At 49.4% G+C, this 15,094-nt stretch overlaps 1 protein-coding gene across 3 annotated transcripts in view; it reads right to left on the reverse strand.

The window, feature by feature from the left end:
- Positions 1 to 27: 27 nt before the first annotated feature.
- Positions 28 to 15,094, reverse strand: part of PIGU (phosphatidylinositol glycan anchor biosynthesis class U) — a 96,494-nt gene continuing 81,427 nt past the window's right edge. For all 3 annotated transcript variants that reach the window (XM_055544818.1, XM_055544820.1, XM_055544821.1), the window contains one exon: positions 28 to 458. In XM_055544818.1, coding sequence (XP_055400793.1) covers positions 345 to 458 — 114 coding nt within the window. In that variant the 3' untranslated portion in view covers positions 28 to 344. The remainder of the gene's footprint in view (positions 459 to 15,094) is intronic.

Here is a 15,094-nt window from a genome sequence, read left to right on the forward strand (position 1 = left end):
AAGACTGCAGTGTGGTTCCAGGGTAGATGTGTTTGTAACAAAAAACATTTATTAAGTAGCCACAACCTAACAAACCCTGCTCACCTACTTCATCCCCTTTCCTGCTTGGGAGGGAGGGCTCCTAGGTATGTAGAGCCACAAAGTGGGCGATCCAAAGGGAGATGCTCCTGGTGACTCCCCCACAGACCTTGCTTCTGGCCTTGGCTCCTCACTGGTAGTCGTCACCTTGGACTCAAACCTCATCTGCCCTTGGTCTTGCCTACTGGCAACTCTGGTTAGAGGGCTTGGCCCAGCTGCTGGCCCTTTCACCCCAGAAGTCTGTGCAGCCTTGTGCCCAGCCAGGCCTACTTGAGCACAAGCATGGCCTCCGTGCCGTCCTTGGCAGTCAGGTAGAGGCCGTGTGTGAGGTAGTACTCGCGCCGCAGGAAGGCGTAGAAATAATCGGAGATGAGTAGGATCTGGGGGGAGAGAGAGGTTGTGAGAAGCTTCATGACACCTGCCCCTGAACCTTGGGTCATTGAGGGGCCAGGTAGGTGTTGGGGAAATGCTGCCCAAGGAACCCCCCCATCTCAGGGCATACACTTGAACCTGCAGGGTCTCACTGGCCCCTCAGAAGTTGCCCTACCTCCTCCACCATGGTCTTCTACCCCAAGCCCTGGCCTTAGCTCTACACTGGTGCCCCTCTATCTCACCTGGGTGCCCACTGGCCCTTTCACCCCAGCCATGTCCCCTGTCAAACCTGCTTCTCCCACTGGGAACCTATATCCCCCATCTTCCATCCAGGTATTCAGGCCACAGAATCAGCAGACTCGTCTCTTCCCCACACCAAGCCCCCAAGCCTGTTGGTTCTGTTTCTGTCTGTCCCCACAGATATCACCCCGGACAAAGCCACTGTCATACAAACAGCAGCAGTCTCCTCTCTGGGCTTCCTGACCTCAAACCTCCCGCCTGCCCCACCCTAGCAGCAGAGGCTGCTTTTCAAAACACAAATCTGGTCATGCTACTTCCCAGCTTAAGGCCTTGTAAAGGTGCTCCATGGCTCTCTGGGTGAAGATCAAACTCTCTGGGGCTCCAAGGCCTTGCACCTGGCGTGTCTGCTTCAGCCTCTCCCGTGCTCCATCTCACCCAGCTCCAGCCACACTGGCTTCTTCCCTCCCAGTGCCGGATCTTTGCTGTTTCCTCTGCCTGAAATGTTCTCTTTCCCTTTCATCTCGTCAACACCTGCTTGCCCTTCAGGCTCAGAAAGGATTACTTCTTCAGGGAAGCCTCCCTCACACCCCAGATTGGGTCTTGAAACCATTTGCTTCTATGGTAGCACAGACCCATCCAAATTGCAGTTCTGCCTTCATCTGTGGGACTGCCTGATGACCGCAGCTCCTCCCCTGGCCTGGGCAGAGTCCAGAGTGATTCTGCCATCATGGTGTCTGTGCCTGGCTTGGTCTGTCTGTTCTCTCTGGGCCCCAGAAATGAGAGGGCCCTAGCAGCTCAGTCCACCACCTCCTCTCCCTGATGCCCTGAAGTGAACAGGGATTTCCCAAGGCCCCCAAACCCTGGACCTGCAGTCTTAACAATTCCATTCATCCTAAACCCCCAGGACCTCTGCTGCCTGAAACAGGATGGATGTGGGGAGAGGGGCTCACCTCTGCAAACACCACCAGTTCTCACGCACTTAAAAGCCTTTCAGGCTATCTGCACCAACCACCTCAACACAGTTGGGGAGACGTAAGCCTGGAGCTGGAGGAGCACCTGGCTAGGGTCTAAAGGCAAGTCAGAGGTGGGCGGTGGAGCCTGGGGTCTCAGCCTCTGACCCCCCCAGGCCCCTGTCCTGGAAAGCCTCCCTCACATGTGGGCAAGAAAGAGAGCACAGAGGGGTCTGGAGGAGGCCCTCGGAACCCACACCATCAATGGCCTCAGGACCACGACCTGCCATTCTGTCACCGCAGGAACTCATCTGGAAGGCTGATGGAACCCATCTTACAGATGAGGAAACTGAGGCACCAAGAGTTAGTTGGCCTAAGGCTGTACTGGGAGAGCTGGACTGGTGGTCATCACCCTGCAAGGCGATACATCTGGGGCCCAGTGTGCAAAAGGCCCACAAGCCTGCCGCTGAGGCTGTCAGGGCAGAGGCCCTGAGGTCTTGTCTCATAACTGCCTGTGGGGCACAGTTACCACAGCAAGGGCGGTCCTCACCCCCGGCAGTTGCTTTCTCACCCAGGTCCAAGTGCCTGGGGAAGAGAGCCTGGAGCTGGTGGGGACTGATCCCTGAGCCAGGTCAGATGACGGCAGGTGCAGAGTCACAGTTCATAACAGAAGAACTCCAATGTCACACATAATCAACTGGCCAAATAGGAAGTCAAAATACTAGGTTATTAGTTTGAACCATATGAAACTGCCATTTATGCAGATCAAAAATGGTTGAGTATTAACAATTTGATATGATTCAACTTAATATAAACTGGAAGAAAATCAAGAAAGAGTAGTAATCTACAAGTACCAGAGCAAATAACTGTAAGACCTTAAGGAGCTATTCTTTTTCCTTATAAGCCTAAACTTTGTAAATTATATATTCAAGTTATGGTGATAAAAATTAAAATCCAATTAAAAACAATCAGTCAATAAATGACTGAATAAATAAATAAATGGAGAATTCTTTTTGGACCTTTCAAGAGAATTCCAAATAATATATGTAGAGACTCTCCCCTTAGGAGGAGGAATTTAATTCTTGCTCACTCGCCACCCCCTGCCCCTGAGCTTAGGCTAGACTTCGTGACTCACTTCCAAAGAACAGGGAAAAGAGAAAATAGCAACTCTGCACTGGAGAAGCCTGGCAAACACGATCCTGACCAAACGATGAAGGGTAAACAGCACGAAGTGTGGCCAGTGTGTACAGCCTGAGCTTTCCAAAAACCTTAAATGTGGCCTCATGATGAGAAAAGCATCAGACAAACCCAGAGGGGACACTCTTCTGGGATACCTGGCCAGGATACCTCAAGACTGTCCGTGTCACGGGAAATGAGGAAAGAGAGTGTGAGTGGAGGACACAGGGGAGACGTGACCACTAATGCAGTATGGTACTGGCCCTGATCCTGGGGGAAAACGAAGGCATCACAGGGAAAGCGGGGGAAATCCACATCAGATCTGGGGTTTGCTTTGTCGTAACAGACCAGGGTCAGTTTCTTGGTTTGGACAAACATACCAAGGTATTGGGGCTTCTCCAGTGGCTCAGCAGTAAAGAACCTGCCTGCCAATGCCAGAGACATAAGAGTCATGGGTTTAATCCCTGGGTGGGGAAGATCCCCCGGAGGAGGGCATGGCAACCCACTCCAGTATTCTTGCCCAGAGAATCCCCACGAGGAGCCTGGTGGTGAGCCTGGTGGGCTCAGTGCATAGGGTTGCAAAGGGCTGGACAGGACTGAAGCGACTGAGCATGCGCACACTGTGGTACTATGTTAACATGGGAGACTAGGTGGGGGGCATATGGAGATTCTCTGCACTATAAAATTATTCCAACATTTACACATTTTAAAAAGCAATGTATTATTGTTATATGCAACAACATGAATGAGCCTCAAAAATATCTTGCTGACTGAAAGAAGGCTTCAGGAAATGTATGTGAAGATTTGTGTTTTACCATTAATAAAGGAAATTGAAGATGACTCGACGAAATGGAAAAATATCTCATGCTGTTGGACTGGAAGAATTAATAGTTAAAATGGCATGCTACCCAAAACAATCTACAGATATAATGCAATCCCTTATCAAGTTACCCATGACATTTTTCACAGAACTAGAACAAATAATCCTAGAATTTATATGGAACCATGAAAGACCCAGAACTGCCAAAGCAATTTTGAGGAAAGAGAACAAAGCAGGAGGCATAACCATCCCAGACTTCAGATAATACTACAAAAGCTACAGTAATCAAAGTGTCATGATACTATCACAAAAGAAGATATGGATCAACAGAAAAGAAAGCTGAGAAGTAAATCCACACACCTACAGTCAATTTTCAACACAGGAGGTGAGAATATACAATGGGGAAAGACAACCTCTTCAGCAAGGGGTGTTGGGAAAGCTGGACAGCTGCATGAAGTCAGCAGTAAGAACACATCCTCCCACCATACACAAAAATAAACTTAAAGACTTAAACATCAGACATGACACCATAAAACTGGAACACAGGCAACATTCTCTGACATAAATTGTGCCAATGTTTTCTTAGGTCAGTCTCCCAAGGGAATAGAAATAAAAGCAAAAACAAACAAATGGGACCTAATCAAGCTTATAGGTTTCTGTACAGCAAAGGAAACCATAAACAAAATGAAGAGACAACCTACAGAATGGGAGGAAATATTTGCCAATGATGTGACTGACAACAGCTTAATTTCCAAAATATACAGCTTATACAGTTCAACAACAAAAAGCAACCCAACTGAAAAATGAGCAGAAGGACTAAATAGACATTTCTCCAAAGACGATATACAGATGGCCAACAGGCACATGAAAAGATGCTCAACGTCGCTAATTATTAGAGAAAAGGAAGTAAAAACTACCATGAGATATCACCTCACACTGGTCAGAATGGCCACCATTAAGAAGTCCACAAATAACAAATGTTCTGAAGAGGGTGTGGAGAAAAGAGAACCCTCCTATACTGTTGGTGGAAATGGAAGTTGGTGCAGCCACTATGGAAAACAATATGGAGCTTCCTCAGAAAACTTAAAAACAGAGCTGCCATATGATCCAGCAGTTGTGCTCCTGGGCACATATCCAGAAATAAAAACTATAATTCAAAAACTATACACGTCCACAGCAGCACCATTCCCAACAGCCGAGACATGGAAACCTAAATGTCCATTGGTAGATGAACAGGTACAGAACACACACATTCAACAGAGTACTACTTGGCCAAAATAAAAAGAACTAAATGATGCCCGTTTGTAGCAACGTGGATGGAACTAGAGATCATTATACTAAATGAAGTAAGTCAGAAGACAAATATCATGTATCATTTATATGTGGAATCTAAAATATGATACATATGGACTTATCTACAAAACAGAAACACACACAGAGAGCAGACTCACGCTGGCAAGAGGGTGGTGGGGAGGGGCTGAGTGGGAGTTTGCGGCCAGCAGAGGCAAACTGTTGCATATGGAATGGAATGACAAGGCTCTACTACACAGCACAGGGGGCTGCATTCGATATCCTGTGAGGAGCCCAGTGGAAAAGAACATTAAGAAAGACAGGGACTTCTTTGGTGGTCCAGCAGCTGAGACTCCACACTTCCACTGCAGGGGCACGGGTTCAATCCCTGGTCAGGGAACTAAGATTCCACATGCCACAGAGCAGCCAAGAAAAAAAAATGTATATATGTATAACTGAATCACTTTGCTGTACAGCAGAAATTAACACAATATTATAAATCAACTATATGTCAATATAAAGTTTTTTTAAAGATTTGTGTTTTTCACTGTATGTAAATTTCACGTAAGAAAAATACAAGTTTTGAGCTCTGGTTAACGATACACATGCTGAAATATTTGGCAGGAAATGTACTGATGTCTGTATTTCACTTTGAATACATTACAGAAATAAGATGGATTGAGAAATGGATCATTTGTAATCACCCAAGTATAAGAAAATGGTAATGCTGAGGTCCAGGTGGTAGGTATACAGGTGTTCAAGGTTAAATCTTTCAACTTTGCTTGTATGTGTGAAACTTTTCATAATAAAGCAACAGGGGAGGGTGGTGTGAGGGACGGAGTCCCGCATGTTGGCTTGGTTTTCTGGAACCGAAGGTCACTAGTCCTGAGTGGGTGCCCTGCCTCTGCCCCCAGGGAGAGGGCGTGTCGGGGACGCACTGGCCTAGAGGCTCTGCGCTCTCTGAGGGAAGCCCTTAGCCGTCACAGGCTGCCTAAGGAAGCCTCGTTTGACCTCAAGGCTTTCCATGTGGGCTGAGGAGAAGGGATTTCCCTGAGGCCCTGGGATTCAGCTGACACCATATCTGCAGACCCAGTGCCCCTTTGCCCCATCTGAGCAGGGCAAATCGGGAGAGGAGCCTGGCCAAGTCAGCGGCTGTGTGACCCTGTGTGAGCCACTGCCCCTCCCTCCCTATGCAGCACTGTCCACGTCTGTACAATGAATAACTCTAGTTTATTCCTTACAATGGTGGCCCCTTGGTCCCTGCTCTGTCCCTCTGTGCTTCCAGAGACCTGAAGAGCAACCCATTCTTTTGGTTTTTTAAAATCTTTTAATGGCTTTAATGTGAAAACAAAAGTGAAAAATGTTTTTATGGAGTATGAAAACCTGGTTGTGCGGAGTTCCCTGGTGACCTAGTGGTGCCCTGAGTTTAAGCCCTGGTCAGGGGAACTGAGATCCCACAAGCCGAGCAGCACGGCCACAAAAACCTCCAAAAACCGAGTTGCAGGATTTCCAGTTTATTACATGAAAAGTGAGAATTACATGATGTAGGAACTGAATGCTTTCTAAGGTAGTTAGTGGTTAGAACTGCAAAGGTCAGTGTCTGAGAGAGGAGAAAAACACTAGTGCTGATAAACGCTGTCCATTACAATATTTTATTCTTATTAATAAAAATGCTGATAATACTCAGGCATTAATTTAAGCACTTCACTCGTGTTAAAACAGTTACTTCTTGCAATAAACCTTCATTGTAGGTACATTATAATTATCCTATCTTAGAACAAAGAAACAAAAGGTTCTTCAAGTAACTTGACCAAAGTCATACAACCAGCAAGTGTCAGAGGCAGGCTCTGAACCCAGACCGTCAGGCATCAAACACCACACGCTGACCCACGCTGCTGCAGCCACTCTGCTCTAATGGAGCAGCCTGTTACAGCCGCCCTCAGCGACCACAGCTGAGCCCCTTGGCCTCGCTTGCCATCAACCACCAGTTGCCACCAATTTCCCTCAGAATGCCAACTCAGCCCCCTCTTGCTTGAAGCCCTCCCTCATCCTTCTGGCCCCTGAGGGGTGTCAGACACACACACACACACACTCTCTCACTCAGACTCTCTCTCATACACACACACACACACACCATGAAAGCCTCTCACTTGCCCGCTAAGAAGCCTCCAGTGCTCCCCTCTCCCTGCGCTGCACCTGCGTGTCCCCGAAGCCCCAAACACAGCCAGGGCCACACCTTGGTGCTTCTGTGCAAGCCCCACCCCTGGGCTAGGATGATCTTTCTCCCAAAGGGCTCCTTCTCATCCCTGGAGAGGCAACGTCTCCATCCCCCATCCCCAGAGTCTTCCCCCAACCCCCATGCTCAGTTCCTTGATCCCTGAAGTGAAGTCACTTCCCATTGCCTCCCCCCTAAACAGGGTGGCATCTGCTCCAGCTCTGGGACCCCAGACCCAGCATGTGGCTGGCATCCTGCCCCCGTGAGGGCTCAGTCAGAACACATTCCTCTCACTGGCAGCTCTGGGTCATGATGAAGATACAGACAGACAGAGACAGTCGTGCTGAGTGGCTTGTGGGATACTAGTTTCCTGACCAGGGATCAAATCCAGGCCCTGGCAGTGAAAGCACCGAGTCCTAACCACTGGACCACCAGGATGTCCCAGATGAAGATTTAATGGGGCAGCCGATAAAAGGCGGCCGAGGACAGAGTGGGTAGATCAGAAGTGGTATGAAACAGTCAGAACACGCTCCACCACAGGGTGAGAGTGAGGAGAGACCAGGAAACCAACCCCCAAGTCTCTGCCCTGGGCCGGGTCCTTTAACAATAAGCACATCAGTGGCTCAGCAGGTAGAGAACCTGCCTGCAATGCAGGAGACCCAGGGGATGCGGGTTCAATTCCTGGGTTGGGAAGATCCCCTGGAAAAGGAAATGGCAACCCACTCCAGTATTCTTGCTGGGAAATCCCATGGGCAGAGCAGCCTGGCGGGCTAGTCTATGGGGTTGCAAGAATCGGACACGACTGAGCAACTGATACACACACCCAGGAACTGTCACAATACCCTGGGCAGGGCTTATAAGCCTCAGAGATGAGCAGACTCCGAGGTTAAGGGTCTTGCCAGGGATCACTAGGGAGTAAGTGACACGTTGGGGCTGCAGTGTCTATCCTGCCTGTCTGAGGCCCAAATGCTAGTCCATCCTGGCCCCCACAACCCTTCTCAGGGGCCTGCACCCACACATGCTGGGTCCTGCTGTGGCCCTGTGCTCACGCTTCATATCCACTAGGCCCAGAGCTGTGCTCCCAGCTCACAACTGTGTCACTGAGCCACGGAGACAGTTTCTTGAGAAAAGACAAAACAAGCATATGAGACATAAGAGTCAGCAATTAAGGCAGCGCGTCTAGAAGCCATGGGGCTCAGGATCGCAGCCATGGCCAACAGCCCTGGGCTGCAGTGTCCTGGAGAGGCAGGGAACCCCAGGCATGTCCCGGTTCCCCAGGTCTCACTTGTGTTGGGGATGCTGACACCTGACAGCCATGACTGGGAGAACTCCCGTGGCTGTCATCACTGACAATCACAGTGCCTCAGCCCCCACCCTTGCTGCCTGGGATCTAGGAAACAGGGATTTAATGGGGAGCAGGAGGGGCCAAGGGCAGGCTTGTGGAGCTGGACAGGGCTTAGGTGTGACCAGGCAACTCAGGCCTGAATGGACAGGCGTGGGAGGAGATAGTGGAGAACTGGCCCCGCCCTCTAAAGTTCTAAAGATGCTAAACAGTAGGGAAATCACTGGATCTCAGCTTCAGGGTCGGGAAGGTCACGAAGGCAGATCATAGCTGGTTATGAAGGCAGTTATCATCTAGGCGGCACTTTCCAATTCATCCAAGTTTTCCCCACTCACGTCCATACTCTCCACTCACGACCCTGTTCAAGGTTGGGGACACTGACGCTACCAGCCGCTCTTACCAGGTCTCAACAGCCCCCCTCTCTGTGCTCCAGATTCCAGCTCACACCCCTGATCTCTTCCCTTCCTGGCAGAGGGAGGTTTTCAGAGCACAAGTCTGGTCTCAACTGTCTTCACTTCAGACCGACAGCTCAGCCTGGTCCTCAGCATAACTTGTGGCTCTGACCACAGCTGTCTTGAAATGGCCTCATTCCCTATTAGGTGGCACGTGCTGGTCCTACAGAACTGCATTCCACACCAGCTCCCTCACGGGCTCTCACCCCCAGGCCTCACCTCTCAGAACCTGGTTTGAACCTGGCACGTCCTGCAGGACTCCACTTAGAGGCATCCTCCCAGCAGAAGCGTCCTTAACCACCAGCACTGAGCTCCCAGCACAGTCACCCTGCCCTGGCCCCGCCCATTTCCTTTTCTTTCTCTCCCACAGACAGCAGAGCTTCTGGGAAGCAGGGCTGTGTCTCACATACCCCTAGCAGGGTGCCTGGCACCTAGTTAATATTTACAAATCAATCAACTAGGCATGAAGTTATGTGACTTGCCCAGGGCCAGTGAGCTGGGCAGGGAGGGGGCTGGGAGGCACTGTGGAGTTCCTGTTGGCCTTGACACCCCTGTACTCGGTCCAGGCTTTTTCTGTCTCTCTGGTTGTGAGGGTAAGAAAGAGAGGGGGAAAGGGCCTGTGAAAGACAAGTCTGGGATGCTGAGTGTTAAGTCTGAGGATGGGAGGGACAAAAGAATGAGCTAAGATGTGGACAAAACACCAGCAGCTGAGGAGAGCGAGCACCCACACGCACACAGCTGGACAAGGATGAGGGCTCCCACCTGGGCCACCGGCGCCTCACGTCAGGAAGAGCAGGCCTCCCAGCCAGGGCCAAATACCACCACAAGAATGAACCTGGTGGTCCCGTATGTCCATAAACACAGGCTCCACACCACTGGACCACTGGTGTCCTGCACAACCTGCCCCGCATTTTTTCTCACTGGGGAAGACAGATTCCCTTCCCCAGAAGGACACACAGGACTGAATGAGCTTCCACATCAGTGAACAAGGAGAGATCATGGAGATGTTTCATTAAGAAAAAAAAAGTCATACTTTCATCATGCTGCCAACAATAAACACGAGTGAGTGAATGTCGCTCAGTCGTGTCCGACTCTTTGCGACCCCATGGACAGTAGCCTACCAGGCTTCTCCATCCATGGGATTTTCCAGGCAAGAGTACTGGAGTGGGGTGCCATTTCCTTCTCCAACAATAAAACACACACACAAATAAAACTCCTCCACGAGCAGACGAGGTCATGTCAACACACAGGGAAAGGGCCAGGAGGCTGGACAAGCATGTGATCCAGAAGATTAAAGGGATCACTTGGGCTTGCTCCCCAGTAAGAGCTCTTTCAACATGAGCCACTATTAATCATAACTCTAGGGGAAGATTTCCTTATGTTACCTGTTTTTAAGTTGAATTAGGGCAAGTGGGACACCTTACCTTCCTCTTAAAACAGCTAAATTTAAACATTCCTTTTTGTTTACACGTAATCTGGCTCAGCGGTAAAGAATCCACCTGCCAATGCAGAAGACTCGGGTTTGATCCCTGGGTCAGGAAGATCCCATGGAGAAGGAAACGGCAACCCACTCCTGTATTCTTGCCTGGGAAATCCCATGGATAGAGGAGCCTGGTGGGCGACAGTCTGTGGGGTTGCAAAAGAGTCGAACATGACTGAAGCAACTAACAACAAATCCTAGATGACAACATTATCCTTCTGCTCATCTCTGAATTGCAGGAAAAAAGGTCTTTTTTTTTTTTTTAGGAAAAAAAAGAGAGAGAGAGAAAGATTGCTCTTTCCTTTGGTTTCTAGGTCTGAGTGCTTCCTTAGGGATTTGCTCTGGGTATTTGAAGAGCACCTTGCTCATCCTAGTTCCCATGTCAACATGCGTCAACATACAAATCCTCTCACCCTGCCCCACCAGAGGTGAGGTTATCACCTGCGACCCAGAGGTCACTTGCTGAAGGTCATACAGTGGCAGAGTGGGGGACCTCAGTCAATCTATCCGTCTAATCCCTCCTTCTCTCTGGCACGTGTACATGTAAGACACAGACACACCTCTTATGTACCTATGGATGGTTTCCCGTTGTCATTTCCTGGTTACTGACTCTCAGGCACAATTATAATCAGCAAATGTTCTGTGCCACAGGCTAAAAAATACTTCATGGTTCCAAGGAAAGGATGGGGCCTAAGTCACTGGTTTACCTGCTAGTATCATTAATAATTACTGATGATTTGTTCTATTATGAAACATGGAACTGACCAACTCAAACAGAGCAGGATTTAAAATCTTCAGGCTGAGATGCGCTCTACATTCAGCTCCAGACTCAGCAATGGATTTTCACCTGCTGAAAATCCGTACTCATCTGGTTCCCAGGACAGCTTTGCTCTGTCTTGCCCAGGGAGGGGAGAATAAAGACCAGGTGACTATCAGGCACTGCTGCAGGTAGAAGAGCTGGGAAGAGCAGGCTGAGGGACTGAGGACACCCTTCGAATGCCAACTGTAGGTCACTAACTGTAGGTCAGACGGAGGCTGCACTGGCTAGGGCTGTGGACAACATGAAGGGGCTTCACCAGCCATTGAGACCAGGATCTGGCAAGAGCGGGACAGAGCTGCCACCCCTCGACCTTAGCCAGTGGGGGTGACCTGGACCCCACTTTGCCCACCTCCCCTTCCTTCTGAGTCTGGAAGGCCCAGCCCCTACTCTTGTCCCCTAAGGCTTTCCCTGACCACTCAACAGGAAAGTTGATCTTGCTCTCTTTGGATTCCTACAGTGGTTATACTCTGCACATTTGGCCATTAATCACATGATGTTCTCCCTGGCTCTCTTTGGTTCAATCATTCCACAAATATCTGCTAAACAACTGCCCTGTGCCAAGCACTGACTGGGTGGCTGGGGACCCTGCAGTGGGTAGGAGGTGGATTTCTGCCTTCGTGAAGCTCACAGGCTGGCGGGGGAGGCAGAGGGAGAAGCAGGTAAATTATGCAGAGTTATAAACTGGGTAAGTGCTATGAAGGGAACACGCAGAATGCCAAGACAGAGACTGTGGGGCAGGGAAACCTCACAGAAGATCTCTCTGGGGAGGTGACCATTAACTGCTACGAACTTCTAAATGTCCATTTGCACTTTGCGGCTCCCAACAGGCTGGAGGGCAGGAGAGGCAGACCCTCACAACAAGGGGCGCTCTTGTAGCTCAGTTCATGCTCTGGGACAAGAATGTGACTCTAAGGACTGCCTTGGTGAGTAAGTGCCCCCTCTGATACGCCCCTTGAGTGATCCGGCGGCGGCAGCAACAACAAAACCCAAAGCCAGCAGTCCCAGGAAGCATTTGACCCAACAGACCTGTCTCTGGCTCAGAGCACAAAGCCCAGACCAAGGAGGTCGACAAAACAGGCATGCTGGATGCCTGAACAAACGGCCAGCTTCAGGACACCTGGCCCACTGCCAGGAGGCCTGGAGGCTGGCATGACCTGTCTGAAGGGCAACTTGGCAAAATCTGCCAAAACATACAATGCTTACGCCCTCTGACCCAGTAAATCCCATCACCTGGAATCTATCCTAGAAAATACTGGCATGTGTGCGCAAGAGGATGTGAGGAGATACGCAGGGTTCTTCCATTTATAACATCGAATCGCCAGAAGCAACGTCAATGTCCACCAGTAGTGGCCTATCAGTCACATAAATCACAGGACATCCTGAAACAGAATGGGTTATCACGGAGCCGTAAAAAAAAAAAGTGATCTCAAGGTAAAATTATCAAGTGGAAAAACAGTCAGTTAAAGAACAGTACTCAGCGTGGGATGTCTTTATGTTTGCATGTGGACTTAGAGCTATAAGTCTCTTAACACACAGAGGAAGCTTGCAAAGACACACACCAAACTGATTCTAACAATCACATCTGCCACAGGACAAGAAGAGACGCAGGCTTTACTTTACATCTCATATGCTTCTATTTTGTCTTCTTTTCCCCGGCAGTAATGAATTCACTCATATGATTAAAAATGCATTTTAAAGAGTTTTTTAAGATAAAGTTCAATGCCAAGAGATCAACCTAGTGTTTCTCCATAGCTCAGCCTCTAACACTCTTCATCCAGCTGGCCTTCCTACCTCTAACCACTTCCTCCTTTTTCCAACAATTCAGTTTCTCCTGGCTTCGCAGCACCTGACGACTTGTAGACATTTCCCATAACATTTTCAGACACCATTTTCTCATAAAGACAGCCACAGGACAGAAAGCTGTTATCTGGAAAGTTCCATGGATACTTCATACCACTGCAACTGTATTCCTGACCCACAGTGACCTGAAGACCTGACAACAAGCTGTGGACTATTTCAGTGGAGCTTGCCAAGTCCCCCAGAGGCCCAGGGCAGGCCCCATGCCAGTCATCACTTTCAAAGGAAAAGGAAGGGGATTTTAGCAAGAGAGAAGAGCCAGAACAACTTTTTGAATTTCTTCAAGGTACTTCAAGAAATTTGCAGCCTGCAGATTTCTGTTTGTGTGGACCGAGGCAGGAGGTGCTGAGTATCCACCAACAGTAACCTGTGTGTGTGACAGGCAGAATAGATTCCCTGGCTTGCTCCCATCCAGCCTGCAGGGCTCTCCATCTCTCTTCCTGCTGTGCACAAACTAAGATAAATAGCCAGGCTGGACATGAGTTGTCCAAAAACGTCCATGCAGGAAATACCAGACCCATCACTCATTCCAAGAGCCCTAACTCCCTTCTTCTTTCCCAGCAGCTAACCTTGGAGACAAAAAGTCTCCGTGGGGATTATTCACTGGCATCACTGGTGTCTCTAGCGAGCCGTGCTTCCCATTCGTCCATTATGCACAGGAAATGCCAGGCTGTGCCAATTGTAATTGAAATGGTGAACAGCACAAGTGATTCTCGTAAGACCTTGACAATTAGGACACAGCTGATCTGAGGGAACACAGCATGGTGAAGGAGGGACCCTCAGAGAAGTGTGCTAGGACAACCTGCAACAGAATTGCTGGAGAACTTGTTAAAAATACAAAATCCAAGGACTTCCTGGCAGTCCAGTGGCTAAGACTCCACGCTTCCAATCAATGCAAGGGGCCTAGGTGCGATCCCTGATCAGGGAACTAGATCCTGAGTGCCACAACTAAAGATCCTGGTGCAGCCAAATAAAGAGATATTTTTAAAAAATACAAAATCCAATCAACACCTCTGGGAGTGGGATCAGGGAATCCGCTTTAAAAAAATCAAAGCCATGTAACTGTGACAGCTGTAGCATAAACACAGGACTTAAAACACCTCAGCAAGGAACCTGCCTTTTTTAACAAGCTTCCTGCAGCGACTCTGATGCAGAGAACCACTGCTCCACGGCCCCAAGGGAGAGGCTGTCTCTAGGTCGGAGTTCCATGCTGGTCCTTCTCATTCTAGGATGCTTCTCGGCCTCCTCTCTGGCTAAACTACTTCTCTCCTAAGGACTCTGCCTTTGCTCCTGCTGCTCCAAAGTCCGCAAAGTCTCCCCTCCCCACCCTCACAAACCGCTCTCACCCTGGGGACGGCAGTCCAGGAAGCCATGGAAAGCAGAGTGTAGGGGAAGAGCACACTAGCCAGGATGGTGCGGTCAGGCTCTCACCCCACAGTCTCTCGCTCTTGCCCCACGTTTTGTAAATAATGATGATGTAACAGCTGAGATCACTGAGAGCCCTGCTCATGTGCATCACGAGGTACTCGCGTGGCCATGGGCTACTTCTGTTCTGTAAGTACATATAAGCCCCACCTGGAAAGCCAGTGGGTTATGTGATGTTATGGCTGCTGCTGAGTCTGCTGCACCAGCCAGAAGAGAATAAATGTGTCTGCAGTTCCTACGGCTCCTCGCGTCTTCTTCCACCCTCTTAGCTTGCGCCTTGCCTATCCTGGGTTCAACTAATAGTTCGCACAGTGAGATACAGCGAGACAACTGGTGCCGTTGTCGAACTTCCCCAAACTTGGTTCCTGGCTCCTCCAACGACCTTGGGCAATCGACAATCTCTGTGAGCCCTGGTTCCCATTTGTAAAACAGGGATCACTGTATCACAGGCTTGCTGTGAGAATTCAATGCAATAAACGTTAGCCAAGTTCAGCTTCCCCCACTGCTCTTACTGCCCTACCTTCTCCACAGAACCTCGAGCTACTTGAGGAGAAGAACTGCCCCTCGTTCACGTCCA

This window comes from Bubalus kerabau, chromosome 13 (genome assembly GCF_029407905.1).
Source record: "Bubalus kerabau isolate K-KA32 ecotype Philippines breed swamp buffalo chromosome 13, PCC_UOA_SB_1v2, whole genome shotgun sequence".
NCBI classification, from domain to species: domain Eukaryota; kingdom Metazoa; phylum Chordata; class Mammalia; order Artiodactyla; family Bovidae; genus Bubalus; species Bubalus kerabau.